Raw genomic sequence first — 18194 nt, forward strand, 5'->3', positions numbered from 1 at the left:
TGGGAATTCCAGGTGCACTATGACATACCCTCGGTAGGGGTATTCATCCATGCTGAGGCCACACAGGCCAAGGCCAGTCAGTGGCTGTATAGGCAGGTGCCTAAGCATCTGATGGTAGAATGACTGAAATATAATAGTCACTTGAGATCCAGTGTCAAGCACTGCTTTACACTCCACCCCTTCAATCCTCACCATGACCTCTGCTCGAGGCCCTGTCAGTCCTGTGGGGATCCCAGCTGGACAGTCTTTTCTGGGGGAATCTTCAAATCCTGCAGACCTGGGGGGGTCCCCGTTCCCAGACCCTCTGGCAGCTACCGGATCTCTCCCAACTGATCCTCAGCTTTCCATACACTAAGGAGGGGTTTTCTTCATTACGACACTTGGCAGCACTGTGTCCATCCTGACCACATCGGTAGCAGAAGAAATGACCTTTCCCCCTTCGCCTGGGTGGGATGGTGGCTCTAAGTGCGGGCTTCTCAATCACCACAGTTTGAGGCTTCTTATTCCTGGAAGTCTTAACTTGGTCAACGGTACTTTGCAGCTCAGCTATCTGTTCCGTCAGGACCTGCATTTGTTGGGCAAGTTCCTCTCTGGTGCTCGCCATCACCGTTTGCAGTGGTGTTGTGCTGGCTGGATCTGATGTTTGGGCTTCCCAAAACTCACTGGCAGCCTGCCTTTCTTCCTCCTCTCGGACCTCTTTTATCAGCTGGGAGTAACTTGGGGGATGTTCCTGTCGTTCTCTTAGCTGGAGATGAAGTAGAATCAGGTTCTGATACTGAATTCCTCTTACAATTTGAGCCAGTCTGGTCTGATCCATCTGCTCAGCAGTCACTGCTCCCCTCATGACAGCTCTCTGAAGCAGTCTCTCCAGTCTCTGTATGTAGGCTGAAGCCTTCTCGCCCTTTTGCTGTCGGGAATTAAGGAACTTACAGTAGCTGTCTTCAGGGCCCTCTACGCTCCCAAAGTTGTGTTCAAGGGCCTCTAGGCAGTCCTTCACACTGACCCCGGGGTCAATGAGCTTCAGGGTGCGAATCACATCTAATGCTGGGCCTCCAAGGCTCTCTATGAGGCATCTTCACTTTTCTGCATCTGGTACGGCCCACTCTTGCAGCATTTCAGTGGTATGCTCTAACCAGGGTTCAAACTCCTCCTCCCCAGCAAATAATCTTAACTTACGACAAGAGTTTGACGCAGCATGGGACAGCACAACCTTTCCAATGTTTGCCCCAGAGCTTTTGTCCAATCATCAGCCGAGGCTGCAGCCTCTGAGCTAGAAGCTGCTGAGCCAGGGCCCAACAAACCTGACATATTAGCCATTATACAAACAGTAATTTCCTCAAAATATAAGCACAAACAAAAAAAAATGTAAATTGTTTCCCAATGTAGTGGATCACTCAACAGGTGCTTGCGAGGGGTACTGACCCAGGCATCCTGGACGAGCCCCCAAACTTCTCCACAATATATCTTCAGGCTCCCCCACTACTTAACACAGCGCTCAGTGATTTCAGCTCTTAGTCAGTTCAGCTCTTTGGTGAATTCAGCTTGTAGTAGAGGAACCTCAGTGCTGGTGCACCATTAGCCCAAAGTGAGCTCAGCAGCATGTAACTAGACGCCTAATGAAATCAAAATTAGCTCTGATATTCCACAGTGGAGAGAGGAGGAAGTACAATTAGCATGTAAGGCCCTCACCAAGGGGCCCACACCACCAAATATTAATACTTGTCCCCACCCTCTCTCAATTCACAGAGTTTTGGAACCCATGACCCTTGCCTAGCAACTGCTACTTAGTTGATGGTGAGTCCCTCCATCATAACAAAAGGCCAAGTACAGTTCCAAGCACAGTTCCCATAATCAGGGTAATAACAATTTATTCTTCCTGCCCCAATAACAGAGACACTGGGGATCCCACAGCAGCCAAAGTGACCATTTGGGCAGCTATGGCCTCATTCTAGGCGGGGTGGGTGTGCCTATGCAAATGAGATCAGCCCCTGAAGTTCTTTTCCACAACTTGCCACACCTCACCACCAGATGTCAGGGTGGAGCTCATCCTGACACTGCTTACACTAATATCGAACCTAAACCACCCCCACTGCAACTTGAGACCACTACTCCTTGTTCTGTCATCTGCTACCACTGACAACAGCCTAGATCCATCCTCTTTGGAACCCCCTTTCAGGAAGTTGAACGCAGCTACCAAATCCCCCCTCGTTCTTCTCTTCTGCAAACTAAATAATCCCAGTTCCCTCAGCCTCTCCTCATAAGTCATGTGCTCCAGCCCCCTAATCATTTTTGTTGTCCTCCACTGGACTCTTTCCAATTTTTCCACATTTGTCTTGTAGCGTGGGGCCCAAAACTGGACACAGTACTCCAGATGAGGCCTCACCAATGTCGAATAGAGGGGAATGATCACGTCCCTCGATCTGCTGGCAGTGCTCCTACTTATACAGCCCAAAATGCTGTTAGCCTTTTTGACAACAAGGGCACACTGTTGACTCATATCCAGCTTCTCGTCCACTGTAACCCCTAGGTCCTTTTCTGCAGAAGTGCTGCCTAGCGACTCCCTAGTCTGTAAGAGTGCATGGGATTCTTCCGTCCTCAGTGCAGGACTCTGCACTTGTCCTTGTTGATCCTCATCAGATTTCTTTTGGCCCAATCCTCTAATTTGTCTAGGTCCCTCTGTATCCTATCCCTACCCTCCAGCGTATCTACCTCTCCTCCCAGTTGAGTGTCATCTGCAAACTTGCTGAGGGTGCAAGTCCACGCCAATGCCTCTCCGTCCTCCCTGCAACCTCCTGCTGTTCTCCGAGGCCCTGGATCCTTTGCGGCTCTGCCAATGCCCCTCCATCCTCCCTGCAACCTCCTGCTGCTCTCCCAGATCTGGGACCCCTCATGGCTCTGCCAAGGCCCCTCTGTCCTCCCTGCAACCTCCTGCTGCTCTCCCAGACCTGGGAACCCTCATGGCTCTGTCAATGCCCCTCCATCCTCCCTGCAACCTCCTGCTGCTCTTCTAGGCCAGGGATCCCTCCCAGCTCTGCCAAGGCCCCTCTGTCCTCCCTGCAACCTCCTGCTGCTCTCCCAGGCCCAGGACCCCTTGGGTCTCTACCAATGTCCCTCTGTCATTCTGCAACCTCCTGCTACTCTCCTAGATCTGGGACCCCTCACGGTTCTGCCAGTGCCCCTCCATCCTGACTTGTAGCCTTGCCTTCTGCTGTTCCACCTCCGAGCATCTCTCGAGCCCAGACTGTCAATCAGACCAGACTGTAGGTTTGTTTTTTAGACTTCCCAGGGTCTAATGTGAGACTGACCAAACTCATGTCACTGGTGATCTGTCCCATATTTTATCCCACATCTCCAGAGGTGAATCCAGTGCTTCTCCCTACGTTCAGGTGGGATTTGGGGCCCCCCACCCTCTGTGTTTAAGGGATAAGTAAGTGCCTTTTCCCCAGCTGCATAGTATCCAGCTTGCTAGGGCACTCCACGAGGTTCCCTGGGAAGGTAGCTGGCTCCCAGACACATTCCCATGCTCCATGGGGCCTTATCATTGTGGACCATGCCCACTCGGCTTCAGCAGCCGTGAGCAAAGGCAGAATGCTCTACCTTAGACTAGCTGGAGCCAGGAGCATGCTACAGACCCTGCTCTGCTGTAGCCAGCGCCAGGAAAGCCCCTGGGTCTTCCCCTGCCTAGTGTGTGGGAGCCACTAGCCCAAAGAGAAGCCCCTTTGCTCCCTCCCTCCATGGGCCGGTGGAGTGGAGAAGAGAGCTGGGCTGAGGGAAGATTGGGAAAGGGCAGGAGGAAAGTGAGCAAGTGGGGTCCAAGTCTCCATAGGCCATAGATGGAAGGAATTGGGAGCCAAGACTCCGTCCCCTCGGTTTCCTGCATTCTGCCCCATTGGGCCTTGGCATCACAGCATGTCATGATCCTGCCTAAAGTTGCTCCTGACAGTGATGGGCATTCAGGAGTGTGCACCATAAGTGCAGGATTGGGCCCGCTGCAAGAGGCATCTTGAAGCAGCAGGAGTGATCTAGAAGCCACGTGCTAGAATGCCAGCAGGGCTCTGGGTCTCGGTCATAGCTCAGGCATAAACCCTTTCTGCTTGCTAATGAATTCCCTAAGCAGTAGCCACGGCAGGATATTCACAGCATATGGGTAGGTTCTTTGTCAGCAGGGCTTGCCCTTTGCATCGCAGCACCGCCTTCTAGTGCTTGAGCTACAGGACTTGCTAGTCACAGTTCAGGGCAACAGCACATGGATTTCCCTGCTTGTGGTTCAGCAAGGGCCCTGCAGCCGTCACCTCTCGTGGGTGGAGACTGTGTCTCTCTCCTTCCTGAGCAGGGCTCTTCCAGGCTACACAGCTTCTGCCTATACTACGATATTCCAGCAAGCCAGTCAGCCTCAACAGCCTATGTCTGCCCGTTGCTTTCTCCTCAGAGGCTCTGAACAGCGTAATCACCCACAGTGGCAAGTTACCACCCTGCCCTTTCTAAGCAAGCCCATTTATTCTGAAGGTGAATGTGTTACAGAGAAAGCACGTTAAAAACAATACAGGAACCTACCATGCCTGCTGCTAAGCTGGCCAAAGATCACCCATCAACTCCAACAAGGGCTCGGGGCAGTGAACTGTCCTTCCAACCTGATCAAGGAGTGGTTCTATGGTTACAAGTGCACAGTAGCTGCTAGCTCAGAACAAGCACCCCCCTGACTCTGTGAGTCCCTCCTTTGGACAGCTCAGGCCTTTGTGCTTTAGGATCCAGAAACAGGTAATCAGCAGACTGCAGGTTTCTTCTCAGAGAATAGCTTCAAAAGTTTGGGTCCAGAGGTGGGAATCTGCCTTTCCCTCCTCCCAAGCATGTCCTAGGAAACCCACTTAACTTTGTCTGTCCCAAAAGTTCCTTCTTGTCTGGCATACTGATTCAAATGATTGTTGGACATCCCTAACCCTTCCCAGGGTTTCCATTGCTCACATCTCCCCCTTTGAGAAGTTACATGCAGTCCTCCAATAAGACATACATTTTGCATTTATAATACAACAGACTCTAAAGCTACTTAAACTTAATTCCGTAAGAGCTCCCAAGCATAGTGCAGGAATTGCCATATCTATCTCACCACTTCCTTCGCTGGCAGCAGTATTAGACCAATACTGTCTAATAGAGCAGCCATTAGAGCGGGACATGATGCACACTCTGCTAATGTGTTACACTGGGAAAGAAAGATTGATTGATCAGTTTCAGGGTTTTCTCTTTATTCCTCAGCCTACAGTGATTTTAAAATATAATTCCACCAGCTTTGTTCTGGCCATAATGTGAACTAGGACATTATGATCTTTTAGTTTTAGTTTTTAAAAGGCTTGTTTTATTAATGCCTAAAACGCAGCTACTGCACTGTGCGTTCTCGCTGCTCTTTGAATACGGTTGTCCCTATTAAGTACACCATAAAAGCTTCACGCTCAGAGGGCTTGTGGTGCTCTCGGGTCATGTGTGCAGAGAGCACCACATGTGTATACCTCTGCATTAGCACCAGCTTTGTGTCATCTGCAAATTTGATCAGTATGCTCTCTATGCCTACATCCGGGTCACTTGAGACTCCAATCTGACATCATTCCATTAACAGTTACTCTTTATTTGATATTGTTTAACCAACTATGTATCCACTTAATGGTAGTTCTGTCGAGCCTGCATTCTCCAGCTTACTTATCAGAATAGCATGTGGAACTGTGACAAAAGCCAAGCTGAAGTCCAGGTATATTAAGTCCACGGCATTCCCGCATCCACCAAACCAGTTACCCTGCCAAAGAAGGAAATCAAGCTGGTTTGGCATGATTTGTTCTTGGTAAATCCATGCTGGCTGGTAGTGATCACCCCTCCATCCTCCAGGTATTCGCAAATGGGATGTTTTATACATTGCTCTAGTAGCTTCCCAGGTACTGAGGTCAGGCTGACTGGTCTATAGTTCCCCAGCTCCTCCTTTCCCCTCTTTTTAAAGACGGGAACTATGTTAGCCCTTCTCCCGTCTTTCAGGACCTCTCCTGAGGCCTTCATTCCCTTTATGACCCCTCACAGCTGTCCCATTATCATTGGCAGGATGAAATTATGGTAGCAGCTAGTGGCCAGTTATGATCAAGGCCCCATTGCACTCGGTGCTGTACATGCTTATACAGAGAGACAGTCCCTGCCCAAAGACCTTCCAGGCTAAACAGACAAGAGGTGGGAGACGGGGAGTATCTTTATCCCATCTCACAACTGGGGAACTGTGATACAGCAAGACACAGGGGCTTGGCCAAGGTCACACAGGGGAACTGTGGCAGAGCTGGGAATTCTGTCCTCACTCTAATCCCATTGCTTTACCTTTAGAAAAGTGCAAGAGGACTTAAATTTCACTAAAAGAAAAGGAGTACTTGTGGCACCTTAGAGACTAACCAGTTTATTAGAGCATAAGCTTTACTGCTCTCACCTCTTCCTCCTTGCTAGTATTTATAGGACCGGCAGGCAATCCAAGACCCACTGTGCTCGGCTCTGCACACACACAGTATGGCCTTGGCCACATGGGAAAGGTTTTCCTGTACAACCTCAGGTGCGAATCAAAAGCGATCTCATTACACCAAGATACTCTAGATACTCTCTCCTCTGGGACAAGAGGGCCTTTTGGGAGTGTCACTTGGGAAGGGGTTTTAGCTAAACTGAGAAAGCAACGTATACCAGACCCCACGACAGGGTAGTACTGTCTGACTATACCTGTATAACCGCACCAAGATCTCTGCTTTCTGGCCACAAGGCCACAGAGACAGTGCCTTGTCTGATGGGTTATAACCAGAATAGCCAAGAGAGACAAAGAGTTGGAGGGGACATGATTTGCCCCAGGGCACCAGCAGGGCAGAGGCAGGAATAGACCCCAGGCTGAAGGCCCACTCCAGGTCACCGGAGCATCCTACCTCTGCAGACACATGCCTGAAACAAACAAGACCATGAGATCTTCTCAACAAGCTGCTACAAACAAACACACTCCGAGCCCATGAGCCGAGGGAGGCAGCTGAAGCCAGAGCTTTCCATTCCCTGACATCTCCTGGCTCCCTTCCCTGCCTCAGCGTCAGCTGCAGCTTCTCAGGTTTCTCTCGGGGGGCCCCCACTCCCGGATTTTGTTTCTGAATGGTCAGGATGGGGGACGTGCCAGCTGACTTTGCACAACTGCCCCCGAGCCATTCTGAGCACGTGGATGGCTCCTCCGCAGCCCTGTATGCTTCCCAAGAGCTCTCCTTGTGTTTGAACAAAGAGCCATCTTCTCACTGAGCCGGGGGACAAAAGCCGCCCACAGTCAGGCCTCATTAGAGCTCCCTTGATGAAAACAATGGAGGCAGCTGCATCCCAGAGCGTGTTCCCCCACAGGCAGTGTGTGGGGTGGGGGAAGGCTGTGAGGCAGGCAGTGGGGCCTGGGGAAGCTCATGGGACGAATTGATCCATTCTTTCTTCTACCCCACTCCTCTCCGCCAGATGGAGCGCCTGCCAGTCGTGCCTTGACCTTCCCTGTTCCCTCCCTCTGCTTTCTCCACTGGGTCGCTCCTCCCCTCCTACCCACGCCACGCCTGGGATGAACTGGCACCAAGGAAGTGGGCTGAGCTGGCTCAACTATCCCATAGGAGACAGCAGGCCCAGGATCCAAATAAAAGCAAGGTCATGGTGCATCTGCTCCCTCCCTCAGGAGGGAAAGGGGATGGCAGATTTTGGACAAGAGTCTCCCATAGCTACAGAGCCTGAGACACCTCCTTGCCCAGGAGCCAGCCCCACTGGCCCCACTCTGTACTGCACTGCAGCTCTGTATTGCACAATAATAGGACCCATTGTGCTAGGTGCTGTACAAGTGCATAGTGAGAGACAGACCCTGCCCCAAAGAGCTGCCAGGCTAAGGCATACAAAGCATGGGAGGGGAAACTGAGGCACAAAGTGGGGAAGTGACTTGCCCATGGTCATGCAGAAGCTCAGTGGCACAGCTGGGAGTAGCCTTGAGGTCTCCTGACTGATCTCCTCGCTCCAGACCATACTTCCTTCCCCCAGCTTTGGCTGACCTGTCCCGGTTGCACCGTTTCACCAGCACTGCATCAGTTCTGCTTCCCTGCATAGCCAATCCATACTGCCTGTGGCACCCATTCCTCTTAGGCCCTGCACAGGCTGGCTTTGTCCCGCCCACCCAGGGTTGGTCAGGCCGACTGTCCAGCCCAGCCGCAGCAAACGGTCTCCTGACTGCTGTTTCCTTCTGCCACCCTTGCTGCACAGGTGGATCCCCTGACAGACTTGCTCTCTGCCCTGCATTCCCCAGCAGGTCTCCCCATGGGCCTATGCAGCTCAAAGGATTCTGCCTTCCTGGTTTTCAGCTGTGCATGACCCCTGATCCCCCAGCTTCCCTGCTGTGCCCACTAAGTGCCCTCTACCAGCCCCTGAGATCTGTCACCTTTCTCAGCCGACACTGGTCCTCATACAGGCACGAATCCCATTTTAGTCCATGCGGATTTTGCTTTGCATAGAGACTAGGAAAAGTCCTGTGAGACGCTGCTCTGCTTATCCTTACTGTAGAAGGGTGAGCTGGGGGAAAAGCACAGCACTAGGAATGGGAAGAATTAGGTTGTACCCCTGGCTCTGCTGGACACATCACTGCCCCACTCTGTGCCTCAGTTTCCCTGTCCATAAAATGGGGCTGGTGACCGTTGTCTGTCGCTGGGATGTGATCAGTTAATGTCTGCAAAGCACTGTGAGAAAGGCACAGCATCCCGATGACATGCCAATGAATCAATTCTCCTTCCCCAAGCCCCAGGGCTGCCCTGCCAGCCGACTGTGCACTAACAGGGCCCTTGCCAGCTAAAGAAAGAGAAGCCAGTGACTGGTCCTGGGCGACACAGGAATCCAATGTGCAGGACCTAGGAGCTGCATGCACAAGTATCAGGCAGAGCTAGAAGTCCCTGCGGCTGTGCATGTTTTTGGAACATGGGCCAAGGGAAGGACTGGGAGTGGATTCCTGCCACGACTTGGAACAGGCTCTGGATCCAGCAGGCAGTAAAGGAGGAGCCTGAGCTGGGTCTGTGCAGCCGTCCCATCCAAAGCTGTGATAACGTTAGGGTCTGGTAACAAAACTGAGTCAGGTGCAAGTCTCAGGCCCCTGCAATGCCCCGGGTGCTTATTAGCACACTGGTGGCAGGTGCAAATTACATGCAATGGAGCTGCAAAGCCAGAGCACAGAGAGGGAGGACCCAGGGGGTGTACAGAGCTAGTGCCTGCCATGCATACCCTGCAGAGACCCTGGTTGCAAAGAAGATGGTTGGGTGAAGATTTGCACCCCCAGGGTAGGAGGCGCTGGTGCGATGCTGCTGTATTTGCAAGGCTGTTTAGTCCCTCTGCCATGGGGCTCGCTCTCCTCCTCTAAAACCGCTCTGCTCCATGGGTCTCTGGTGCACCTGGCAGGCAGATCCTTTCCTGCAAGACAGTGCAGCAGCTGGGGCCGCTGGGAAGCCCCTTTGGAAGAGCTGCTTGGCCCCCTCCTTTCCCAGCACACTCCCCAGGAGGAGGGGAGGCTGGCGTCAGAGGGGCTATACCTTAGGGAGATGCTTAAAGTCTGCTCCTGCTCGGGCCTAATTGTGAAGCCTGACCCAAACCCTTCTAGACCACAGCCAGGGAGAACCTGACCCGAGGCTCAGAGTGCCAAGGGGTTTTCATACTCGCCCTGACCTGAACCTGACACCTCTAGTTGGCTTGGGGTTGGGTGCTGCTTCCTGGGCCTAGGGGGCATTGTGCTGCTGCGGGTACTGGGTTTCCGAGGAGGCAGAAGCCCTGACTGCTTCTCTGATGTCCTGGCCAAACTCCACTTGGGCAATAAAGTGCTAAGTCCTCATTCATCTCCAGCCATCTCTCGTGTCCTCCATTAGTGCAGTGTGTGGCTCTGGCTGGACAGGGAGTGTGGCACCAGTAACAAGCTTTAGCACAGATGGGTCATGCTGCTATCAGATGGGACTTCTGCTGGGTTAGCCTCTCCAGGACAAAATCCCTGGCATAGAAAGGATCAAGATGGTGTCATCATGGCTTTTGCATTACACCCCAGAGCAGTCTGCAGTCTGGGGAGGCTGGAGTAAAACGGGCCCCCTACAGGTTAATGTATTGGGTAGAATCATAGAATCATAGAATATCAGGGTTGGAAGGGACCTCAGGAGGTTGTCTAGTCCAACCCCCTGCTCAAAGCATGACCAATCCCCAATTAAATCATCCCAGCCAGGGCTTTGTCAAGCCTGACCTTAAAAACTTCTAAGGAAGGAGATTCTACCACCTCCCTAGGTAATGCATTCCAGTGTTTCACCACCCTCTTAGTGAAGAAGTTTTTCCTAATATCCAACCTAAACCTCCCCCACTGCAACTTGAGACCATTACTCCTTGTCCTGTCCTCTTCTACCACTGAGAATAGTCTAGAACCATCCTCTCTGGAACCACCTCTCAGGTAGTTGAAAGCAGCTATCAAATCCCCCCTCATTCTTCTCTTCTGCAGACTAAACAATCCCAGTTCCCTCAGCCTCTCCTCATAAGTCATGTGTTCCAGACCCCTAATCATTTTTGTTGCCCTTCGCTGGACTCTCTCCAATTTATCCACATCCTTCTTGTAGTGTGGGGCCCAAAACTGGACACAGTACTCCAGATGAGGCCTCACCAATGTCGAATAGAGGGGAACGATCACGTCCCTTGATCTGCTCGCTATGCCCCTACTTATACATCCCAAAATGCCATTGGTCTTCTTGGCAACAAGGGCACACTGCTGACTCATATCCAGCTTCTCGTCCACTGTCACCCCTAGGTCCTTTTCCGCAGAACTGCTGCCTAGCCATTCGGTCCCTAGTCTGTAGCTGTGCATTGGGTTCTTCCGTCCTAAGTGCAGGACCCTGCATTTATCCTTATTGAACCTCATCAGATTTCTTTTGGCCCAATCCTCCAATTTGTCTAGGTCCCTCTGTATCCTATCCCTGCCCTCCAGCATATCAACCACTCCTCCCAGTTTAGTATCATCCGCAAACTTGCTGAGGGTGCAATCCACACCATCCTCCAGATCATTTATGAAGATATTGAACAAAACAGGCCCCAGGACCGACCCCTGGGGCACTCCACTTGACACCGGCTGCCAACTAGACATGGAGCCATTGATCACTACCCGTTGAGCCCAACTAACCCGTCTAGCCAACTTTCTACCCATCTTATAGTGAATTCATCCAGCCCATACTCCTTTAACTTGCTGGCAAGAATACTGTGGGAGACCGTGTCAAAAGCTTTGCTAAAGTCAAGAAACAATACATCCACTGCTTTCCCTTCATCCACAGAACCAGTAATCTCATCATAGTAGGCGATTAGAGCCTCAGCTGGGGTGAATCGGAGTAGCTCTTGGTCTGGCCCATTGAAGTCAATGGAACTATGGTGATATACAGCAGCTGAGGATCTGGCCCCAGGGGTATAAATCTGCAAAGTGTTTGGGTACATGCAGAGCCCCCCTAGAGTGGATGCTGCCATTTGGGGAGGAGGAACTTCAATGCAGCTGGCGGGAAGTTGCTCTGGGTTCCCCCAGGCCAAGATGCCGAGCAAAACTCCATGGCAGTGCATCCTGCTCTCCCCATGGCCGTCAGGCTGGGGATGAGTTTCACAGTACAAAGTGCTGGTTCCTGGGAGACCTGAGCTGTGGTATGGTGAGCAGCAGGGCGAGCCAGGCAGTGAGCTGCAGGGAGAGTGGGTGACTGTAGGTTACACCCATACAGAAATCTAACCGGAGTGCAGCCAGGGTGGTGCATGCCAGGCAGGCATCAGCCAGGCCTGGGAATCCTCCTCAAGGACAGAGAGAAGGAGAAGGCTGGGCTCTGCTGCTGGTGTAAATCAGGCGTCTGGAGAGTTACACACTCGTGTAAATTAGAGGCGAATTGGGCGCAGAGTGTTTAAATACAGTGGCTTCCAGGCACCAACTTTGCTAGCGCACCCTCTCCAGTGACTCTGTTTGTGCGTGCACAGGTGAGCTGGTTCCTGGTGTTCATTGGCCTCCCCATGCCAGCTCCTCTCTGATCTGCCCATTTCTGACCCAGCCTTGTCTCGGCCCAATCTGCAGCGTGAGCTGTCTGAACGCCTCGGGCTTTGTTCTTCCTCCACAGGGGGCAGAGAGGGAGAGTGAAAGAGGTGTGGGCTGGCAGAGCCAGAAGGAGAGAGCAGGCGGAAAGAGGAAGAGACACTGGGAGCAAGGGGGCAGAGAGCAGCCGATAGAGGAATGCAGGCGGAAGAGAAAACCATTGTAGGAGAGCATGAGACAGAGGAGGAGAAACAGGGGAATTGAGTGTATCTCGGAGCAAGGAAAACAGCCAGATCTGATACAGTCATGGGAGACAGCCAGGGGCCTTGTGCCAGTGGGAAGCAGAACAGGGAGTAGTTTGACCCATGCAATCTCCTATCCCCGCCCGTACCACACTGGGTAGCACCTTGTGGTGAAGAGGCATGCTTAGAATGAGACGTGTGGTTGTCAGCAGGTATTATTGGCGCGCCAAAGGAAACACCAAGCAGGATTCCCGCACCCTGCTGCAGCACCCCAGAGTGTCTTATTACTTGTACTGGAGGCAGCACTAGTATAAACCCCACCCCAGCCTAGGCAGTGGGAATTTGCTACTGGGACACTACTGGGAGCTCTGGACCCCCGGCATACATGAAGCTCTACAACAAAAAGGTCTTCCAATGAGCCACCCTCCTGCTCTGCAGCTCTCCTCCAGGTCCTGCTAATCAGGGACTTAGGGGCATCTGCCACTGTCTCTCTCTCCTAACTCCCATCACCACTCAGAGGTGGGAGCAGCCCATCAGAAGTTGCCCTTTCATGTGTCCTTCCAGTCCCAGAGCCTTTGCCTAAGCAAAGTTCCTCCTGCATGCTCAACTGGATGTGAGCAACCTTCCCAGAAGGCAGATGCTGGGGGAGCCACAAACACATCTGGGGAGCGTAGCAGAAGCAGGATCCAGCTGATTAGTTGGAGCTTCGTCAATGACACAGGCCTCCTGGGCCAGTGGAAATAGCCTTGCTCCTAGCATGTCAATACTTTCAGGCCCAGCCTGACAGCTAAAAATACTAGCTGGAAGCTTTCACGAGTTTCAGTGACATTTCTATTGGAGTCTGGCAGTTGAGGGTGTGTTCAGGTTAGTTTCTCATCCATTTTGCCCACCTTTGCTAAAAACTATACTGAGTCCCACCAAAACTCATTTCACTTTTGGCCTCTAATCCAGCACAAACCTAGCTCTGCGATGGGGAGGAAATGCTAGTGCATCACACATCTGCACCGTGCTGCTCTGTCCCCCTCTAGGGACCAGGAGAAAGAGCAGTTTGAGTCTGCCGCTGGCTTTGAGAGCACAGAGTCTTTTAGCTCAGGAAGTGGAGTGTCTCGCTTTCAGATCCAATGGTCCCAGGTGTGATGGGTTCAGTTACAGAGACCCCCTTGGGACTGTCACCTGACATGCTAAGATTACCTCTGAGCCCGTTTTTCCTGCCAGCTTGAGACTCCAGAATTCTGTCCTGTTGAGCCAGACACGCTACTCCGCTGCAACACAGCCAGGTCTGGTCAACACCCCCAAAGCTGCAGAATTTAACCAAAAACCACTCAGCAAGTACTCCTGTCTCCAACACCCAGACACCCAGCTCCCAATCGGATCCAAACCCCAAATAAATTCATTTTACTCTATAAAGCTTATACAGGGTAAATTCATAAATTGTAACACTGATAGAGAGAAATGCACAGCTGTTTGCTCCCCCAGGTGTTAATCACTTACTCTGGGTTAATTAATAAACAAAAGTGATTTTATTAAATATAAAAAGTAGGATTTAAGTGTTTTCAAGTAATAACAGACAGAACAAAGTAAGTTACAAAGAAAAATAAAACAAAACACGCAAGTCTAAGCCTAATACATTAAGAAACTGAATACAGGTAAATCTCATTCTCAGAGATGTTCCAATAAGCTTCTTTCACACACTAGACTCCTTCTTAGTCTGGGCCCAATCCTTTCTCCTGGTACAGTTCTTGTTAGTTCCAGCTCAGGTGGTAACTAGGGGATTTATCATGACTGCAGCCCCCTTTGTTCTGTTCCAGCCCCTTTTATATCTTTGGCACAAGGCAGGAATCCTTTGTCTCTCTCTGGGTTCCCATCCTTCCTTCTAAATGGAAAAGCACCAGGTTTAAGATGGATTCCAGTACCATGTGACATGGTCACATGGGCTGTGAGATCCCCAAGCCTCCATTCTTTCTAGCCTGACTCAAATGAACACAGGAAGGCTTACAAGTAAACAGAGCCATTTACAACCAATTGTCCTGGTTAAAGGGATCCATCAAGATTCTAAACTACCATTAATGGCCCACACTTTGCATAGTTACAATAGGACTTTAGAGTAATACTTCATATTTCTAGCTTCAGATACAAGAATGATACATACATACAAATAAGATGATCACACTCAGTAGATTATAAGCTTTGTAATGATACCTTACAAAAAGACCTTTTGCATAAAGCATATTCCAGTTACATTGTATTTACACTTATATTTCCATAAAACATATGGAGTGCAACGTCACACCAGGTTCAAGCCCTGGGACGGCTGGCCTGCCCAGTGGGACTGCGTTACATTAAGGCTGGACCGCTTGCCTGCTGTGGAGTGGTCCTGCCAGCCCCCTGATTGCTCTCTCGCTCTGTCTTCATGCAGGTAGTGAGCCAGATTGATAAGCTGACGTCGGATTTTGAGTTTGAGCTAGAGCCAGACGACTGGACCACGGCCACAGTGAGCAGCACATCCAGCAGCGAGAAAGGGGGTGGCACATTCGACCTCGGCCAGCTGGATTTCATGACCTCGGACATCCTCTCTGACAGCTGGGAGTTCTGCTCCTTCCTGGAGGTCTCCACCCCATCTGACTCTGGGGACGGCTCGGAGCAGCAGCCAGGCCGCCAGCCAGACTACCGGCTGATGAACGGTGGGGTGCTGACCCCTAACGGACCCCGGGTGGAGACGCCCGACTCTTCCAGTGAGGAGGCCTTCAGCTCCGGCCCCAACCTCAAAGCCCAGCACCAGAGGACACCGGGCATGAGGGAGCGGGTCCGCTTCAGTGACAAGGTGCTCTACCATGCCTTGTGCTGCGACGATGACGACGGGAACAGCCAGGAAGGCACTGGCGGGCCGCCACCGCCCAAGGACCTTCTGGAGGAGCCCAGTGAGGCGGGGCACAAGCTGCCGGCTGGGCCCTCTGCCAATCCGCTGCCACTGCTGCAGCGGCACTCTTCTCACCTGAGTGCCACTCAGCAACGGAAACTGATGAAGAACAGCAGCACACAGACCGTGTCGGACAAAAGCACTCAGACCGTGCTGCCCTACGTATCGGCCAAGCAGAAAATCAAAGGCAAAAACTGAGCAGGGGTGGGGGGGGGGAGGAATCGGAGCTATGGGGACTGATCGGAGCAGGGGGAGGGGCAGAAATATATATATATATATATATTTAAATAAATCAAAATACTAATCATAAAAACAAAACAAAAAGGTGTAAAACTAATAACAATAATGTCCAGCTACCTAACTGTCATTTTTGAGGCTCAGGGAATTTGAAATTATTTACTGAACAAAAGAGATCAAATAACCGTGTGGAACAAGGGAAATAATATCTATACATATAGACCCCCACCTCTGAAGCAGAGGATGGGAGAGAGATATGTTCAGGGGCATCCCCAAATGCCAGCCTAGCACCTCAGTTCACTAACTAGGTCTGTGGGTGGACGGCGTATGGGTCTTCTCTACATAGGGATAGTGGGGAAACGGGGCTGGGGGGGGTGGGGGGGGCAAGTGAACTAAGACTGAAAGAGTCTCTGGGAAAGGAAGACAGGCCAACCCCTTGTGCTGCTGGATTTGTATCCTACGCCTCCCCCCAGCGTTCCAGAGATGGGGATGAGCCCCGGAATTTGGATTGACCTCTGGGTTTTGACCACGCTCCCACCCCTCTTCTGAAAGAAATCAGCCAATCAAAAACCTGTTTATTCATTAAAGAACAATTAATTTTTGTATGCTCTATTTTTATGAACAAATTGGTTTCAGATTGGCTGGACCTCTGAGTAAGTCAGTTCTCTAGGTCAATCAATATTTTTTTGTGTTTGGCCATGGGTCAGCAAGTGACTCCTGTTCCATCAGTCAAGTGCCATTCATGGTGGTTAGATTTTCCTAGTCATTTGGTCAAATGGGACTAGAGTCAGAATGGGGTGTGGCTATGGCAAGAAAATAGCATTGGAGGACTGATTGCCAGACATGTCTGGAAGGGTTTTGATTCTTCATGCCTGATTCTCATCTCACACCAATTGTACACCAGTATAAAATATGTCAGTTAACTTCCCTGGCGCTATTCCTGATCTACACCCAGGGGAATGAGAAGAGCATCAGGTCTTGCATTTCAGTTCCAGACAAAACCCTGGTTTAAGGCCAGGAGCCCAGCTCTGATCAGGAAGTTGCTGAAGCCCAGGCTTCACTTTAAGCACATGCTTAAGTTCTATTGAGTCCAACTGAGTCTTAAGCAGGTGTTTAAAGTTAAGCACATGCTGAAGTGCTTTCTTGAACTCGGGCCTAGAAGGGCCAGATTCTGATCCAATTACACCAGTGTAAATCTGGAGTCGTTCTGGAGACTTTCATGGCATCACTGCAGCTTGACACAGGGAGTAACTGACATCAGGATTTAGCCCATGGGGTTTTAATTTTCACATAGAGGTGCCTATGCTGCCCCTGGGGCACATGCATGCTGGTGATTGGGCAGAGTTTGCAGCTGCACACAGTCACCTGTTTTCAGCCACACCTGTCTGGGCTTTCTGTGCAGAGCTGACAAGCACAATTTAGCCCCTTGGTTTGTGAAAATCAAGAATCTGACCCCTTGTGGCATGAGAGCGCTTTCTCAAGCTGGTTCTGAACGATCACAACACAGGGAATGAGCTGGCTGATCCATTCCCAACAAAGAAATCAACCAGAAAAGAAAACTGACTGTTCTTAACCTTTAGCCAGCCACTCTTTTAATCCTGTCCGAAGCCTGGGCTCCTGACCAAGCATAGCCCCAAAACAGGTACCTTGTTAATCACTAGCCTTGTTGATGATGAACTGGCAAAGCTATCTCATTAGCCTCCCAGCACAATAAAGCTTGGCATATGCACTTTAACAACAACAAGAAAAGCCGATGCGCTTTGGTTTGTTGTATTGCATGTGGCCTGGGGTGAACAAACCTTGTTGCCAGTATGTCTACCTCTGTGCCAGGGGGATGGTGCTAAGTTTCAGGGACTGGAAAGAAGTGCAACAAGCCGTGATGAAGGGGCTGGAGGCATTGATTTAAGAGAGAATCTTGCACCCACTGAAATCAGTGGCTAAACTTCTATTGATGTCGGTGGCACAGGCCCAGTTCAAAGCTGTCAGGCACAATTTTCCATCGCTCTGTGCCTCTGTACTCCAGTGCTGGGCAGCTGTGAAACACACCCAGAGCAGAATGGAAGCGTTGTACACACACTCAGCTGTAGAGCACGGGTTCTGAGCCCCGCCATTCCCATATGGCCAACTGGGAGGGACTCTGGCTAGATGGGGTGTGTGGGTCCTGGTATGGAAAAGGGGATCCTGCTGTAGAAAAGATTGCTGCCTACAGGTCTAGTGTAAATGACCATGCATGGGGCAGGGTAGTGGAGGATTGTATTAATTTATATGGAACAAATGGGCCAAAGGTGTTTACATAATCCAGGCACTGGGCAGCACGAAACTGTTCAGCAAGATTTGGGGCACAGCGACCACAGCCTGCTTAGAGGGTGTCAAAGATGTAAGAACTGTCCTTTGGAGACAAGAAAAGTTGGTTGAGCAGGGCTTGAGCTAAATCCAATCCCGTTTCATATCGTGTGGTGTTTGGCTGTCAGCTGGAGCCGGTAGAGGTGGTGCTGTCATCTGGGTCCCACTAGCTGGCCCAGGCCAGGAACATAGCTCGTAGTTTTAGGATGAAGAGGGTCCCGGGTCCCAGGAGATGTGGGGTGGGAGCCATGGTGGTGAACTTTGCTCCAGCAGCCTCCTTCTGTTCTTTTGTCTGTTCCCCCCAGTCTCTTTCTTTAAGGACCCAAAAGAGAGTGATGGGTGGAACAGCCCAAGCCCTCATTAGTTTGTCTCCCAATTAGGCCTAACAGCCAGC

General features: G+C 51.1%; 1 protein-coding gene across 1 annotated transcript in view; it reads left to right on the forward strand.

The window, feature by feature from the left end:
• Positions 1-15422, forward strand: part of INSYN1 (inhibitory synaptic factor 1) — a 101755-nt gene extending 86333 nt beyond the window's left edge. Inside the window, exon 3 of the mRNA XM_084641164.1 lies at positions 14720-15422. Coding sequence (XP_084497290.1) covers positions 14720-15418 — 699 coding nt within the window. The 3' untranslated portion in view covers positions 15419-15422. The remainder of the gene's footprint in view (positions 1-14719) is intronic.
• The last annotated feature ends 2772 nt before the right edge of the window (positions 15423-18194 follow it).

The sequence above is a fragment of the Lepidochelys olivacea genome, assembly GCF_965140295.1.
Source record: "Lepidochelys olivacea isolate rLepOli2 genome assembly, chromosome: 10".
Lineage (NCBI taxonomy): Eukaryota > Metazoa > Chordata > Testudines > Cheloniidae > Lepidochelys > Lepidochelys olivacea.